Raw genomic sequence first — 16,255 nt, forward strand, 5'->3', positions numbered from 1 at the left:
ATAACAACACATCATTTGTAAGAATCATTCTTTTTTTTTTTTTTTAGTGAGGCAATTGGGGTTAAGTGACTTGCCCAGGGTCACACAGCTAGTAAGTGTTACCTGTCTGAGGTCGGATTTGAACTCAGGTACTCCTGACTCCAAGACCAGTGCTCTATCCACTGCACCATCTAGCTGCCCCAATTCTTTTTTTAAACTTAAAATAATTAAGAAATGGCTTTAATTTACCAGGCAAAAGGGAAAAAAATACTTGGGAACATTGTATTATGTTTCAACAATGTAATCATCTTCATCCAGTTGCATCACTACACCATCCTTTTCTCAAGTTGTACCACAAAGGGAATATGGTATTTTATTTACAGATTAATGTGCTTTTCTCTTCCCTCCAACCAGGAAAGGATCATTTAATCCAGGAGTATTTAACCTGAGGTCAATGTACTTTAAAAAAAATTAATAACTTCATTTCTATATACTTTATTTTCTTTATAATGTTATGGATTTTATTTTATGCATTTACAGCATATGTTTGAGAAGGGTTTCAGTCTTAATTAGATAATCGAAGGAGTATAATACACACAAAACAGTTAAAGATCCTCTGATCTAATCTAGCCCTTTCATTTTACAGAAGGGGAAACTAATGCAAAGGAGTATTACTTGCCCAAGGTTCTACACAGGTAATAAGTTGAAAAAACACAAACTGACTTCCTCTGGGCTTCAAACACAGTGCTCCTCCCCCTGCACTAGAGCTGTTTACAGAGAATTAGGTTGCCACACACGTTCTTCTAAAAGCCCTCACAAATCAACAACCCTCTTATTCACAAGAGTGATGCAAAAAGCAAAGGTGGGCCCCAGTCCAAAACAGAAGAAGTTGATGGAAAAGGTTTAGTTAAAACTGACCTTTAGACCCTGTTAAATCTTTGTGGTCCATTATCTTCTATCACACTCCCCTTAAAAGTGATACTCAAGATTCTATCAGAAACAGAATGATGCTTAACTTCATCTTAAAAAAAAAAAAAGATGCTCTTACAAAATGTTCATTGTTTTTGTAATGAACAGCATAAACAGCATCATTTTTAAATGACAAGATTTAGTTTGAAATGAGCCTCTGAGAGCTGCAGAAGAAGCCTTTCCAAACAAATCTTCTCCTTCCAAATATGTAACTAAGATTGAAATATCAACTGTTTAAAGACTAAGACAATGTGTTGTTTCTGCTCAAGGATTTTTCAGTTGATCTGCCATTTCTGCATGTGTGTTTCAGGATTTTCTTTGAATTACATGTATTTGTAAAATAGCTTTGGAAAATGCCTTCTTTCACGCATATATTATTCCTTACCATTCAGATTTCAAATTTCATTGAATTAAAATGAAACCACAAACCTCAAACTCTATTCCCCCTTGTTTAAGGTCAACAATTGACATTTCTAAAATTTCTTAAGACTTTTACTGTAACCTCTTGGACCTTATTGTGGAAAGGAGGAGCTGATCTGGGATCCTTTAAGGTCATGCCAGTTGAATGTGTGATCTGGCAGACCTGCCAGGAAAGACTTGGGATATTATTGATACACCAAAGACCAACCTAAGTTCAGAGAGTTTCTTTTGGAGAAGGCTGGCTACCAGACTAGAAGTTCTTTAGCTCTAGGATTTCATTACACTGTCTATTAAGATGAGGAAATGCTGGAATTTGCAAGGAAATAATAATCATAATGATAATATTCAATCATTCATTTATTCATCCATTCATTCAGTAAGTTTTTATTATCTTGGCACTTGAAGTATTTTATCATAAGCAATGTGACCATGCTAACAAAATAATGTGAAATATTCATATTGCATAATTAAACTTTGACACTCTCCTGTAAAGATTTTTTTCTTCTAAAACCAAACTCAATCCTCATTTGTAGTTCAAAAATCAGCAATATTCCTTTGCATCAATATTAACTTTAGAACTGCTTCAGCAATTTTTACTTTATCTAATTTTCAATTATATGTTTACTTTTATTCTTATTACTTAACCTCCCACTTTAATTCCCTTTGCTACTCATCCCCTGAAAAACAGTGACTTCCTCTTTAGGGATACTCTAGTAATAAAAACAATGGAATTGAGGTAGGGAAATGTCTAGAATGAAAAGCATGTACTGAACTAAATATTTTAGAAAAGAACTACGATTATGTGACAAAGGGTGGGGGTGTGGAAGGGTGTAATAAGAGTGGGGGAAAGGGTGGGAAGTGAGCAACATCTTGGCTCAAAATGTTCAAGAAGATATTGTAGGAGATAGTGAGCAGAAATACAAAATAATGGTTTAATACATTGACAAAAATGAATACATTGCTACTCAAAATCCTTGGCAGTGCCAAGTAATTCAGATCAGAGTACATCACCTCATAAAATTTTCTGAGCTTGGTAAAGAGTCAATATGTTGTAATGGGGAAAAGAACATTAGACTATGAGCCAGGATGCATTTGTTTTGACTTAGATTCTAATATTAAAAGCTAACCACATTGAATGTAATGACATAAACAAGCCACGACATCAGAAGGCCTCAGTTTCCTCGTCTGTAAAATGGGGGCATGAATACTTATACTGCAAACTTCACAGGGTCATTGTAAGCAAAAATGTATGTAAATCTTAAGGTGACATATAAATAGGAATTGATTTATTATTGAACATTAATAAGTTTTTTTGGAGTTTAACCAGTACCACAAGTCATTTGGAAAACTTCATGAAAAATTAATCTTTTATAAGATCCATGAGAAAGAAAAGCTAAACTACTTAATTTCTTTAGTTTTATCTAATAAATGTACTTGGACATGAATGAGAGTATATAGTATCACAAGTAGTTACTCACCTATTTTTTGAATTTCCAGAGACATGTCAGCTTCTAAAACTTTGGTCCAGGTCTGGGTTTGGCTACAGGAATTATAGCCCCACTTAATGCAGATTTCTGCTTAGTGCAAATAAGGCAGGGTTATTTTTTTTAAACCCATCACATCATGTGTAGGCTCACTGAATACACATAAAAAGGATGTTCCATTACTGAATGCAAGAGGCCATGTGGGTGAATAATGATGTTTTATTTTAAAATCTTTTATGAAGATGTTCTAAACCAAGTAAAAGCTTTTAAAAAATGCAACCCCATAAATGTCACTTGACAGAGTCCTTGGAAAATGTCATTTCCGAACAAAGCTTGATCTATGAAGAGCAGGTCAGATAATTTATTTGCCAGTCATTTAATAAAGTGTGGTTCCTGATAACTAACCTGAACAACAGTTTTAGAAACTGTGAAGCACAACATACAAGAAGTACAAGCCAGATATTTGTTGGCATGGACCATAGTACAGTTAAAACTGATGAAAGCAAAGTCACAACAATCTACAAAGACAAATTCAGATATTTGCTAAGAACACAGTATCTATCATACAAAACCAATCAGTGATATGATATAACTCATTTTCTGTCCATCTGTAAACTCTGAAACAAGGATTCCATATCTATACAGCAGATTTCATTTTGGCAAAGGTAAAAAATTGATATGTATATATTGCAGAACTTGGAAATCATAGCAAATTAGCCAGTATTTCATTTTCATTTTTTGTCCCTGCTCTTTTGCTGCCTTGCTTTGTTTTTCCTCCGAGTTGGTCCATTGGCTGACAAATCACAAGCGTTTCCAAGAACCACTGTAGCCTCTATCAGTGTTCTGATCGGTAGGCAGGGAAAGTTTCTGTTCGGTGAAGCTTCAGAGGACTTGAACCATCTTGTCCAAAAAGAATTAAAAAATGATGGTTAAAATTAACAATCCATTTATAAAATCAGAGAGCCTTAGACTATTAGAGATTAAAACCATTTATTAAGTACCTACTATGTGTCAGGCACTGTGCTAAGTGCTTTACAAATAGTATTTTGTTTTATTCTCACAACAGCCCTGGGAAGTGGGTAATATTATTATCTTCATTTTATAGATAAAGAAACCGAGGCAGAAAGTTGTGGGTTTTTAAAATTATTTGACCAGAGTCACATAGCTAGTAAGTGTCCAAGGCCAAATTTGAACTCAGGTCTTCCTGACTCAAAGTCCAGCATTCTCACCATTATACCACCTAGCTCCATCTAGAAATAGAGGTACCTTTCAAAACAGAGATTCTAACAGTCTTATAGGTAGAGGACTTCATCATACTGGTGAGTATATTAACTCCCAGGGAGGAGAGTGACCAAAAGTCAAACAGCTAGTTAATTATCAAGCCAGGACAGATATACATTCCCCAATCCTGCCTTTCATTGTATTCTATCTCATTGACATAATATAATCTTTCAACAAGAGGGGGATCAAAGCAAAAGCCCTGGATGGAGAGTCAAAGGGTTTGGTTTTAAACCCTGGTTCTGCTAATATACCACTTGTACATGAAGGCACTTTTCCCTTTCAGTTTCACCGACCATAAAATGTCATTTGGAGAAGTCCCTTCTAGCTGTAAATCTTATGATTCTACTGCTTCATGTTACATCTGAAATCTGGCAATCTTACAAGTTACTTGTGGATATCTAAGCATTCCATTTCATACATTCACTGGCTATGGCTATGAAATGTCCAAAGATTTCTTCCAGTTAGCTAATCTGTTAGGCATGATATAGACAAGACATAGGTTAGATAAGCTCTATGCCATCCTGTCTTCCATGGAAAAAATAAAATAAAACACAAATCCCCAAGTTAACCAGCAGATGGCTCTCTATGACTAGAATTGTGGGGAAATAGACTCAGTTTTTATTCAAGATTGAAACTTTCCTAAAAGGTGCCTGGATAAGTAACTTCCTGTGTTATTCCTCAGACTCGCCATGGAAGCCAATCAGAAATATATCAACAAATATCAGATAGCCAGGATAAATGTCAGAAACGTCAGAAGCGATAGCTTTCCAAACTCATCAGCTGATATGGTTCTGGGCATTACTCTATCAATTTGCTTATCTCCATGGGTTCTTCTTCTTTGCTTGGTTAATGCATTAGAAAAGCATTTTTTCCTAAAAGCTTGTGAGGAAGGGTAGTGTATAGAGTAAATGTGTCTCATTTGTAGGATGTGTTCTCTCTAATGTGACCCCAAAATCTTAGTGCATGTTTAAGCTTTATTAATTTTAAGCTGTTAGAGACAGTGTGTGCACATGTGTATGTCTCTGTGTGTGTCTGGGTCTGTGACTGTGTAAGTAGTATCCTGAATGGATGAATGTGAAATAAGTTGAGGCAGGGCTATATGCCAATATAAGGGCTGCAGTACTTATTGATTTAGGAAGACCTGGATTCAAATCCTGCCTAAGATATTTAATAACGGTGTAATTGTGAGCAAGTCACTTGACCTCTTTGAATCTGTTTCCTCATTTGTAGAAGTAGAGATAATAACAGCATTTACCTCACAGAGCTGTTCAAAGAACCAAATGAGATCATGGCAGTAAAGTGCTTTGCCAATCAGAAAATGATACACTAATGCTAGCAATTATTTGTTGTTTTTATTCAGTCAGATTTTCAATGAACTATTCACTCAGGGAAAGAAAAGTAGGTAGGCTTTTTGTTTTTTTTTCTTTGCATCTTTTCTACTCTCTTACAATAACTGAATTACAGATTGTAGAATCTAAATTCTGGAAAGAGCCTTAAAATTCATCTAGGTCAAACTCCTTGTTTTACAGACTGGAAAACTGATGAGCTGAGAAATAAAGTGACTTCATTCATCAATTCATTCAATAATCCTATTTCCTAATCTATAAAAGGAAGAGGTTGAACTAAATGATCTCTTTGGATCCTGCAATTATATTACTCTACTTACTAAGTACTTAACCATATGTAAAGTACTGTTAGTGTAAGTGTATGTTAAATGAAGGAATGCCAATTCAGCTTTTCCATAATCACAAAGCCAAATTTAATTCAAGTAGAGGGAGTACTGATCTCAGTGAAATGATGGATCCTTTGAACTCAGATGTTGAATAATTATTTCCTGTGTTAGGAGAGGGTAATACTCTGCGTATGCTGGTCATTTAACCTCCCTGGGTGTAAGTTTCCTCATGTGTACAATGAGAGCATTGCACTAGATGGCCTATGAAATCCCTTCTAGCTCCAAATAACTTTTGAAATACTGAATTATTGAACAAGGAGTTACTATTCAGCAAGAGGGATCTAAGCTTAGGCAGAAAAGGAGGAATGAGGAGGGTAATTAAATTTAGTTAGCACCTGGCTGATAATTGAATTCTCATTTAAGAATTGGGACTGTTGTTGTTTCCATTAGGGCTCAGCATAAAAATACTCTTTGGCAATCAAGGCAGCTGCACTTTACATTGCAAAAAAAAGTGAAGCCCCCCATTACTCAATTACAAGACTCACTTGAGACCCTCCCAAATAGGCAAAACATTGACCAAACAAGGAATCTGCTGTGAGTGTTAGACACAAGTAAACAACAATTAAAAGAGATCCTTTATAATTACCTACAGAGAGTACAATGAATATGTTTTACCCATATCAGGTAAACCTATATATGAAAAAGTGTACATTAGTCTTAATCCTACAAAAGGTGAAAGGACTAGAACATACTTCTATTCTCAAGATTTCTTGAAATGTTAGAAGAAAAGCTTTGGGAAGTAAACAAAGGAGAAAAAGGGATAGGAGAAAGGGGGGAATCCTAAGTCATGTTGGGAAGCTGGACAATTAAAGAATGTGACAGAAGGGAGATGGGAAGAATAAGGACCACTGAAGATTTGGAACTAAAATGAGGCATGATGGGAGAGGTAAATCATCTTAAATGGCAACTTTTTGTACTGTGTGGAATAATTACGTGATCCACATGTCCCATCAGGTGAGAGGTCATCTAGCAATGGTCACGGAAAGCATAGAGGAGTAGTGGTAATTGGTGCCTACCTGCTGAGGGGTACCAGGGCAGCTATTTGTCGACCTGACAAATTAAAAGAAAGATCTGCTGTCTTCAGAGGATGTATCTAAGACCTGTCAAACCTGACAACCACTACTGCTTCTTGGTGATTGATGAGGAGACAAATTATATCACCAGTAGGAACTTTGATAACATTGCTAAAAATCATGAAGTCTTGGGCAAATAACAGAAGCCTGTAAGGTCACAGGTGAAGTTTTCATTAGCACATCCAATTACATTAAGGGACTTGGAAAGACACAGGCAGATTTCAAAAGTGAATACATAGCTGAAAAGATTATGACTGAGAATGGGGTTTGTGGTTTTGAACCATGGTTTAAAATATAAGAATAATGGGCTCTTTCCTAGAGACTTCCTGAACCAACCTAATGGAGGTGAGAGTGAGGTTGGCAGTAAAAAATATACTTGACTAATATCTTCAGAATCTGATCAAGAGGACTTTAAACCAAAAATGGGGAGGAGGAAACTGTCCAGGTGTATCTGGCAAGTCAGATATTATAGAGAGAAATAGGTACAGCATAGGAAGCAGAAGAACCCATTATTCATAAGTTGTAATAACAAAGAAAAGAAAGAATAATAAAACCCTCAGATGTCCATATGTGCTTTCATTGAGCATGGGTAACAAAGAGGGTGAGCTACAGATGAAAGGAGGGAAATGTGGCTTCATAGGTAGTATTGAGACTTAGTGTGATGGTACTAATGACTAAAATGTGAATTCAGAAGAGTATACACTACTTAAAGTCAATAGAACAGCTCATTATGTTTGTGCACAGGAAAGAAAACTATATATACAATGATTAAAACAACTTAAATGGAAAGAATAACAAAACAAACCTGATTTGCAGTATAATTATAATGATAAAGTGTGGCTTAGAAGAGATGAAAAAATGCACTTGGCTCCCTTTTTTGTAGAGGTGAGCAACTATGGGTGTGGAACACTGCCTATACTGTCACACTTGACTAATGTATTAGTTACTTTTGCTAAACTGCTATGTTTTTCTCTTTCTTATTCCTTGTTCCAGGTGATGGGACACTGAGTAAGGAAGGAGGGATTATATATTCAGAAATAAAGGCACAAAACTAAAATAATTTATATTTGATTATAATAAATGATATATTTATTAATTTTAGAAAAATTGTGATATGCTAAATAAATGAGATTTTGTTTTATTTTGTTTTGTTTTTTGTGAGGCAATTGGGGTTAAGTGACTTGCCCAGGGTCACACAGCTAGTAAGTGTCGAGTGTCTGAGGCTGGATTTGAACTCAGGTACTCCTGAATCGAGGGCCAGTGCTCTATCCACTGTGCCACCTAGCTGACCCTGAGATTTTTTTAAAAGATAAGAAAGTAGCATTATATATTAAATGTAATCCTGTGAGGAAATTCAGCTACTTGAAGAGAGAATAAGATAGGAAAAGCATTTGAGTAAAAGTCAATGAAGGGTAAAATAGAAATTATATTGACCACATGGACAGGATTAATTCAGATTAGTTCAGAATACAAACCTAAATTGGAGCATTGAATGAGTAGTGACTGAGAGCTTTAACCACCGGACATATTTCTCTCTCTCTCTCTCTCTCTCTCTCTCTCTCTCTCTCTCTCTCTCTCTCTCTCTCTCTCTCTCTCTCTCTCTCTCTCCAGCAGTTGAGAAATTCTTGACTGACCTCAATTATGATCTCATTCTGTAGAAAATGAAGGAAGTGACAAGGGGAACTGCTTTTTAAGTCTGGACCTGATTTTGATCAAAAAGAAGGAAGTAGTTGCTGAAGTTGAGACAATAGGAACCTTGCCTACAATACCTGGTTTATCTTAGAATTCATGACAGTAGAGGAATGCCGGATATTATTAGGATACTATATGTTGGGAACACATATTTCAAAGACTTCACATGAATTATAAATAGCAGGTAAAAATTCTACAGGAGAAACAGCCCAAAAAGAATGACAGAAGCTCTCAAAAATGAAATTCTTAAGACATAAAAAATGTTGTCTTTTTTATTCAGTCATGTCTGACTTTTCATAACCCCATTTTGGGTTTTTCTTGACAAAGATAACAGAGTAGTTTTCCATTCCCTTCTCCAGTTGATTTTACAGATAAAGAAATTGAAGCAAACAGATTAAAGTGACTGGCTCAGGGTCACACAGCTAGCAAGTGTCTGAGGCCAGATTTGAACTCAGGACGATGAGTATTCCTGTCCTCAGGCATGGCATTTTATCTACTGTGCCACCTCACTGCACTATAAAAAAAGATTTCTATGAGGAGGGAAAGGGAGAACTGTCTAAGGATACTGATGTGGCTTCACACAGAAATTGCTATCTCAGATTTAAGATGGCTTGTATAGAATATGTAAACAAGGGAAAGTAATCGAAAATGGCTAAGAAAGAATAATACCATCCTGTCAGAATCATGCCTATAGTGCTAATGGCTATAATTAACTCAGACTAGGAAGGAAAAGTAATGGTTCTGAGCAACAAAAAGGGGAGGATGATTTTGTTGAGGGTAAATATTTTGGAAAAGATGTGAAGTACAAAATATGTTTAGGATTGCTCCTTGGGAGGTGAAGAGGCCAATGATAACAAAACAAGGCCACAGAAATGTTCAACTCTTTTTGCTTCTCTTTCCTCTTCTGAGGATGATCTGTCAATTACAAGGAATAAAAACAAAATGGATACTATGGAGTTGAAAGGAGATAAAAAGGGCAAATAAAATGGTGAGACAAACACCCAGATGCCCCCTCAATAAATTAAAATGACAAGTCCTTAAAATACTACACATCCTATGCTACTGAAAGAACTGGCATACATTATTAAGCTCCCTGGATAATAGATTCAGAGATGTAAAGGACCTTAAAGGTCATCTAGTCCAATCCTCTTTTATGCATGAAGAAGGTGAGGACCCAGCAAGGCTGGGAGTTACTTGAGATTATATAGGTAGTAAATGATAGAACAGGAGTTCAAACCCAGGTCTTCTGACTCCAAAATAAATAATTCTTACTAAGTTAGAGATCATGAACACAAATGGGGCTATGGAATTGAAGCATCAATTGTTAGAAGGGCTGGGCTCTAATCCTGGCTGTGATTACAACTTGTTTGATCTTGAGCTGGTCATTTCGTCATTTCTAGTCCCCACCTACCTCATATATCAAAGAGAGGGCTGGACTAAATGACCTCTAAGCCCCCTCCAAGTTCTAAATCTGTCATCTTATGATAGAGAAGTGTTGACCTTATTTTCAAAAACACTGTGTATATGCAAACTCTGGATTATTACATACATTCTAGTTCTGCCAACATTATTATTATTATTAAATCAATTATTTGTAAGTATTTGGGAAAAGAATCAATGTTCATTCAAAGTTCAAACTTCATGAAGAATAGATCATTCCAGGCTGAACATATTTGCTATTTTGATGGAATAACTTTCAGAATAGGTAGAATATCTAGGTAGGTTTCAGCAAAGTATAAATGAGTCAACAGAAGACTCATGGCAACCAAGAAGGTAAATGATACCCTGAGCTACACTAAGAGAGGTGTAACACCTGCAGTGTCTCCCCTGGGCCTGCTCACCTTGTAAGCTGTACAGCTGGCCAGTGCTGTGCTGCCGAGTGATGTGCTGCCAGTAGGCACTGCGGGGGAGGGGCACCATAGTGCTGAGTGAGACAGCTCGCTCACTCATCTTCATTTGGAGCTGTGGGGAAGAGAAAGTAGGCTGTGAATGACAAGGTTTCTGAGAAGTACTCTCTGAAAGAGTAGAAATTATACCCAAAGAAACATCTAGATCTGCGAAGAGACCTTCAAGGCTTACTGAGGCAATTCCTTTCCTGTTTTACAGGAAACTAAGAAGAAACTAAGCCCTGATTAGTTATGACTTGCCAGATGGTTGGGCAAAAGTATTTTTTAAATCCCTTTCCTTTCAAAATCCTCTTATGCTACAAGGTCTATAACTATAGGAAGTAGCTGAGGTTTGCCCCAATGCAGAAAATTTAGAAGGCATTAACAGCACATTTGGAGAGTATTTGATCCAATGGTACCATCAGTCCTTATGTACTGAAATTCTCCCTCACCTGCTCATCTTCTCTGTTGCGACTCATCAGCCATCTGACTAACTAACAGACTAGAAAGCAGCCTGGCACAGTGGAAAGAGCCCTGGTTTGCAACTTTGAACCCAGAAGAGCCATAGTCATATCCCATCTTTGAGGCTTACTACCTTTGTGACCTTGGAAGCAGGAGCTAGTTCCATAAAGCTCCCCAGGGCTTCATCTTTAGAATGAAGGGGTTGGATTAGAAGACCTTTGAAGTCCCTTCAACTATGATCCTAAGATCATACCCTTTGCCTCCTGCCCAGCTGTCTCAAGTTACTGACTTATTATCCTGCCCATCCTATGGCCAATGCCCTCCCTTTTTTTCTGCCCATATTAACCTTTGGTGGTAGATGCGCTTTAAGACATTAGAAACTTTGGGGGTTTTCAGGGTATGTCTGCTCTCTCTAAGGCCACATTCCTGGTGAACCATGCATGAGGAACCTCAATTCATTTGTCTGAGGTAAAAATATGTTCATTATGGCTCTAGGGTGAGGGCATGTAGTAAGTATATTTACAGGGAAATATAATGCAAATTAAAATATGAAAAATTCATGGGATAAAGTACTATGCAATCAATCATTATATGAACTCCCAGTGTGACAGTCTCATTAGGGACACAAAACTAAAGCTTATGAAATAACCAGAGAGCATTGATGGTATAGAATCAAGTGCTAAGTTATGTGGCACCATTGTGGAGTAGGCACTCAAAAAAAAAAAAAAGAAGAAGAAAATTGGGGGTGGAGGTTGTCTAAGCATTTGAGAAAAGGTTCTTGGAGGATTTCTAGCCCTTTATTAAGTCTAGGCCTTAAAGGAGAAGCATGGATATGGATGAATGACAAGGGGAAGGGAGGAGATTGTATGTAAAATAAGCATGAAAGTGAAAATTAGCACAAAGCCTGAAGGAAACTCAAGAGATAATCTAGTCCAGGATCCTTGTCTTCAAAGACACTGTGATATTATTCATTCATCTTATGATAGCACATGAAAAATTAAAAATAGTTATGAAATGTGTAATGATTGGAATGACGCCACCTACTGGAGACTTGCTGTGGAGAGCTCCACCATGAGGAAAATGCCTCAGAGGCATTGTGGCTTTTCCTTGGCGTCAGGAAATGACGCTTGCTCATGGGTGCTGTCTATCAAGTCTACCAGCCAATCAACTGGAGGAGCCTCCTATGGTCTGGGAGGAGACAGGAAGGAGGAAAGGGAGCCTGCGCAGGGAGCGCAGGCCCTTTTGGCTTCCGGACTTGATGGTGGTGGCGGCAGAGGACTTCACAGGAGATTTGAGGAAAGATAGGAATGCCAGACTGTTAGAATTCTGTTCTCAATCTTTTTCTTTCTATTTTCCAATAAACCCTTAAAACCCTAAACTTGTTTTATCAGTGATTTTTAGTCAGTTTCCCCCAAACTGGGGGAACACATTAGAATCCACATTTAGAATCTTAAATTACACAGTTTGGCTGACCACGAAGAGGAAAACCGAACGTTCATCTTCTGATCTTCTGATTGGGTAAGATTTCCCCTCCCTTGTCCCCTTAAATTGGAAAGAACTACCAAGTATAGGCTATTTTAAATTTCAAATGGATCTTTTAAACACCCTAAGTACCCCTTTTCTAGCTTTACCTTCACTAATCAAAGATGTTGGCCAGCTTGAACTTGAATATATTTTTATTACTCTTTGTGGTTTTGTGGGGCTTTTTGGTGTGGTATGGAGAATTTGGCATGTCCTAGATAATGTTAGAATAAAGATGATTCCCTGGGATTCCCCATTAGGAAAGCTACTTATGGATTGGAATGAGGGAAAACTTAGACTAAATACAACCATGACCAGAGGAGAGCTTATCAGACTGTGTTTTATGTGGCATGAGGAATTACAGGAAGAATGGCCCAAATATGGGTCATTTGATCCCCAAACATTGAGGCATTTGCAAAGAACCCTAAGTAGATGTCCACCTGAACATTTACGTTATTGGAAAATCTGGGCCAGAGCAAGTGAAAATTATCATACTAAAAATATAAAACGAGGAAAATCCAGGCCCCAGTTTACATCTGAGTCTGCCACCCAAACTGAAACGATAGACTGGCAGACAGACATGGCCTGCCTAACCGAAATGCCCAACAGAACAACTAAATCCAAGGCCATTCAGACTGAAATTCCAAATGACCCAACTCTTATTCCCTCACCCTCTACTTCCTCCATGCAAAACAAACAAATAAAGAAAGAAAGAAATGATTTCCCTGTAGAGGAGACAGAGAAAGTAAAAATTTTTCCCCTTCAAGAGATCCTCACCCATGGTCAAAAAGGTACTATACGTAAGCTCAGACAATACACACCTTTTACACCCAAGGATTTGGCTTTATGGGGACAAAGCACTCCTAAATTTGATGAAGATCCCACAGCAGTTATCAGGCAGTTTAGAGCAATTTTTAGAGCATATCAGCCCACTTGGAATGATGTTACTGACCTTATGGAAATAATATTGTCCCCAGGAGAAAGAGCAGATATAGTAGCTGCAGCAAACAGCCTGGAAGCCACGGGAAAGGTTGATATTGGGTGGCCTATTCAAGACCCTGACTGGGACCCCAATAACCCTGAGCATTTTGATATGTTGAAAGATGCAAGGGAAACATTGCTGAAGGCAATGGAATCCTGTATTAGAAAGACTGATAACTGGCAAAAATTTATAGATATAGTTCAGGGACCTGATGAGAGACCTAATAGATTTTATGACAGGCTGTGTAAGTATGCCAGGCAATATGCTAGACTAGACCCATTAGACAGTAGAGACGCCCATATTATCTGCTCTCATTTTGTAAACCAGTCATTACCAGAAATTCGGAAATATTTTAAAAAGCAATGTCCTGGGTGGAATAGTTTGAGTCCTGACAGACTTAAAGAAATAGCAACATATATTTACGAAGGAAATGAGAGAGAAGAAAGGAACAGACAGGACATTTTAGCTCCAGTACAGGAAACAACAGGGCAGAGAAACTGGAAAATTGAAAATCGTTATCAACCCCCTAAATTTTGTGAGTACTGCAAAAAACAAGGACACTTCTTGAGGGAATGTAGAACTAGAAAACAAGACCTTAAGAGGACAATGACCGAGAGCCTTGAGGAATTCTTTGGGGGAAATCGAAATAATTTTGGAAACTTCTATCAGAAAGGAAACAACCGGAGTAATTATAACCCTTATTACAGGCAGAATCAAAATGGATATAAATCTTTTCAGGGGGATACAAAGAGACAGTATCAGGATAACCGTACACCCTATCAGGGAGGAACAGAAGGACAGAACCAGAATCAGGGTAACCATGGACTCCCTCAAAGGGGGGCACAGGATTGACAAGAGGAAGGGGAGGAATGGAACAAAGATAATGAAAGCAACATATTCCCAGATCTGGATTTTTTGAATGCGCTTGTGCCAGTTCATTCACCTCCCCAGAGTAATGAACCTCATGTGACCCTCAAAGTAGGGGACACGTATTATGACTGTTTACTAGACACAGGAGCTTCTAAATCAGTATTAATAAGCAAACCAGATGCTGGGTGTAGACCTGTAGGATTTTTAAATGTAGTAGGAGTCTCAGGAAAGAGCCAGAGAGTGGCAAAATTGAATCCTCGCATGGTATCTATGGGGCCCTTAACAGTAGAACATTCATTTTTACTCATGCCTGATGCCCCTGTAAATTTATTAGGTCGTGATCTCCTTTGTAAGCTTAGAGCAACCATATCTTGTGCTCCAGATGGGGGTGTCTCCCTACAATTGCCAGAGGATACTGTTCATTTATTACCAATTTTACTTACAGAAGCTCAAGGAACAGCAGGGGAGGTATCCAAAATCCCCTCTGACATTCCTGAGTCTTTATGGGCCTCATCCCCTAATGAGGTGGGGCTCCTTAAGTCTGCCATACCTGTTACCTTTAAAGTTAAGGGGGGACCACCCCCCTCCATTCCACAGTATCCATTGTCTAGGGAAGCAATAGAAGGGATCACACCTATAATTGAGGCTTTGAAAAGCCAGGGTATTATTATTCCATGTCATCACTCTCCATGCAATACTCCCATTTTGCCAGTTAAAAAACCCAAGCCTGGGCCAGATGGTAAACCTGTTTATCGTTTTGTGCAAGATCTTAGAGCAATTAATAATTATGTTATCCCTAGACATGCTATATTGGCTTCCCCTTCTACCATACTTTCTTCCATTCCCTATGAATCTACATGTTTCACAGTGGTAGACCTCTGCTCTGCCTTTTTCTCCATACCAGTACATGAGGACTTCCAATATTTATTTGCTTTTACCTGGAAAAATAGACAGTGGACCTGGACTAGACTCCCACAGGGATTTGTAGACAGTCCTACATTATTTTCCCAAATTTTACAGCAGGATCTGGCCTCTATTACCTTTAAAAGCTCCACACTAGTACAATATGTAGATGACTTACTTTTGGCCTCTCCTAATGCTGAAATTTGTCAGGAAGATAGCCGTCACTTACTGCTGGAGCTGCACAAGAGAGGACACAAGGTTTCCAAGACAAAGGTACAATGGTGTTTGCCCCAGGTAGAATATTTAGGATTTATTTTGGCTGCTGGAACTCGCTCTGTCTCTTCTAAGAGAGTCCAGGCCATTCAACAACTTTCTGCCCCCTCTACTAAGAAGCAATTAAGAGCCATTCTGGGAGCAGCTGGGTACTGTAGACAATGGATACCCTCTTTTGGTGAAATTACTAAACCTCTCATAGCTCTTACAAAAAGTTCTGTTCCAGACATTTTACAGTTGGATCCCCAGCATCTCTCAGCCATAAAAGAATTAAAACGGGCCTTGTTATCAGCACCTGCCCTGGGACTACCAGATTATAGTAAGCCTTTCACTCTCTTTGTGCATGAACAAAGGGGGGTGGCTTCTGGAGTCCTGACTCAGTCACTGGGGCCTAACCAACGCCCTATAGCCTACTATTCAATTCAGCTGGACCCTGTAGCGGCTGGAGTGCCACCTTGCCTTAGAGCAGTGGCGGCCACAGCCCTTTTGGTAGAAAAAGCCTCTGATTTGGTCCTAGGTAACCCTCTAACTGTGCAATGCCCTCATGAAGTGGAGGCTCTCTTACTACGTCACAGGACACAAGCCTTTTCAGATCAAAGGCTGGCTAAGTATGAAATAACCCTGTTAGGTAATGAGAATATCACTTTAAAACGCTGCACAGTTCTTAATCCAGCAACACTACTCCCTAATTTACCATTCTCGGGGGAACCGTTGCATGACTGTGCTTC

At 38.2% G+C, this 16,255-nt stretch overlaps 1 protein-coding gene across 3 annotated transcripts in view; it reads right to left on the bottom strand.

Moving 5' to 3' along the window:
• Positions 1 to 1,736: 1,736 nt before the first annotated feature.
• DOK5 (docking protein 5) overlaps positions 1,737 to 16,255 on the bottom strand; it is a 161,406-nt gene continuing 146,887 nt past the window's right edge. For 2 of the 3 annotated variants that reach the window (XM_043985498.1, XM_043985499.1), the window contains 2 exons: positions 10,472 to 10,592; positions 1,737 to 3,752 (listed from right to left, as the gene is read on the bottom strand). In XM_043985498.1, the coding sequence (XP_043841433.1) occupies positions 3,688 to 3,752; positions 10,472 to 10,592 (186 nt within the window). In that variant the 3' untranslated portion in view covers positions 1,737 to 3,687. The remainder of the gene's footprint in view (positions 3,753 to 10,471; positions 10,593 to 16,255) is intronic. The other variant, XM_043985500.1, reaches the window with a different exon arrangement.

The sequence above is a fragment of the Dromiciops gliroides genome, chromosome 2, assembly GCF_019393635.1.
Source record: "Dromiciops gliroides isolate mDroGli1 chromosome 2, mDroGli1.pri, whole genome shotgun sequence".
Lineage (NCBI taxonomy): Eukaryota > Metazoa > Chordata > Mammalia > Microbiotheria > Microbiotheriidae > Dromiciops > Dromiciops gliroides.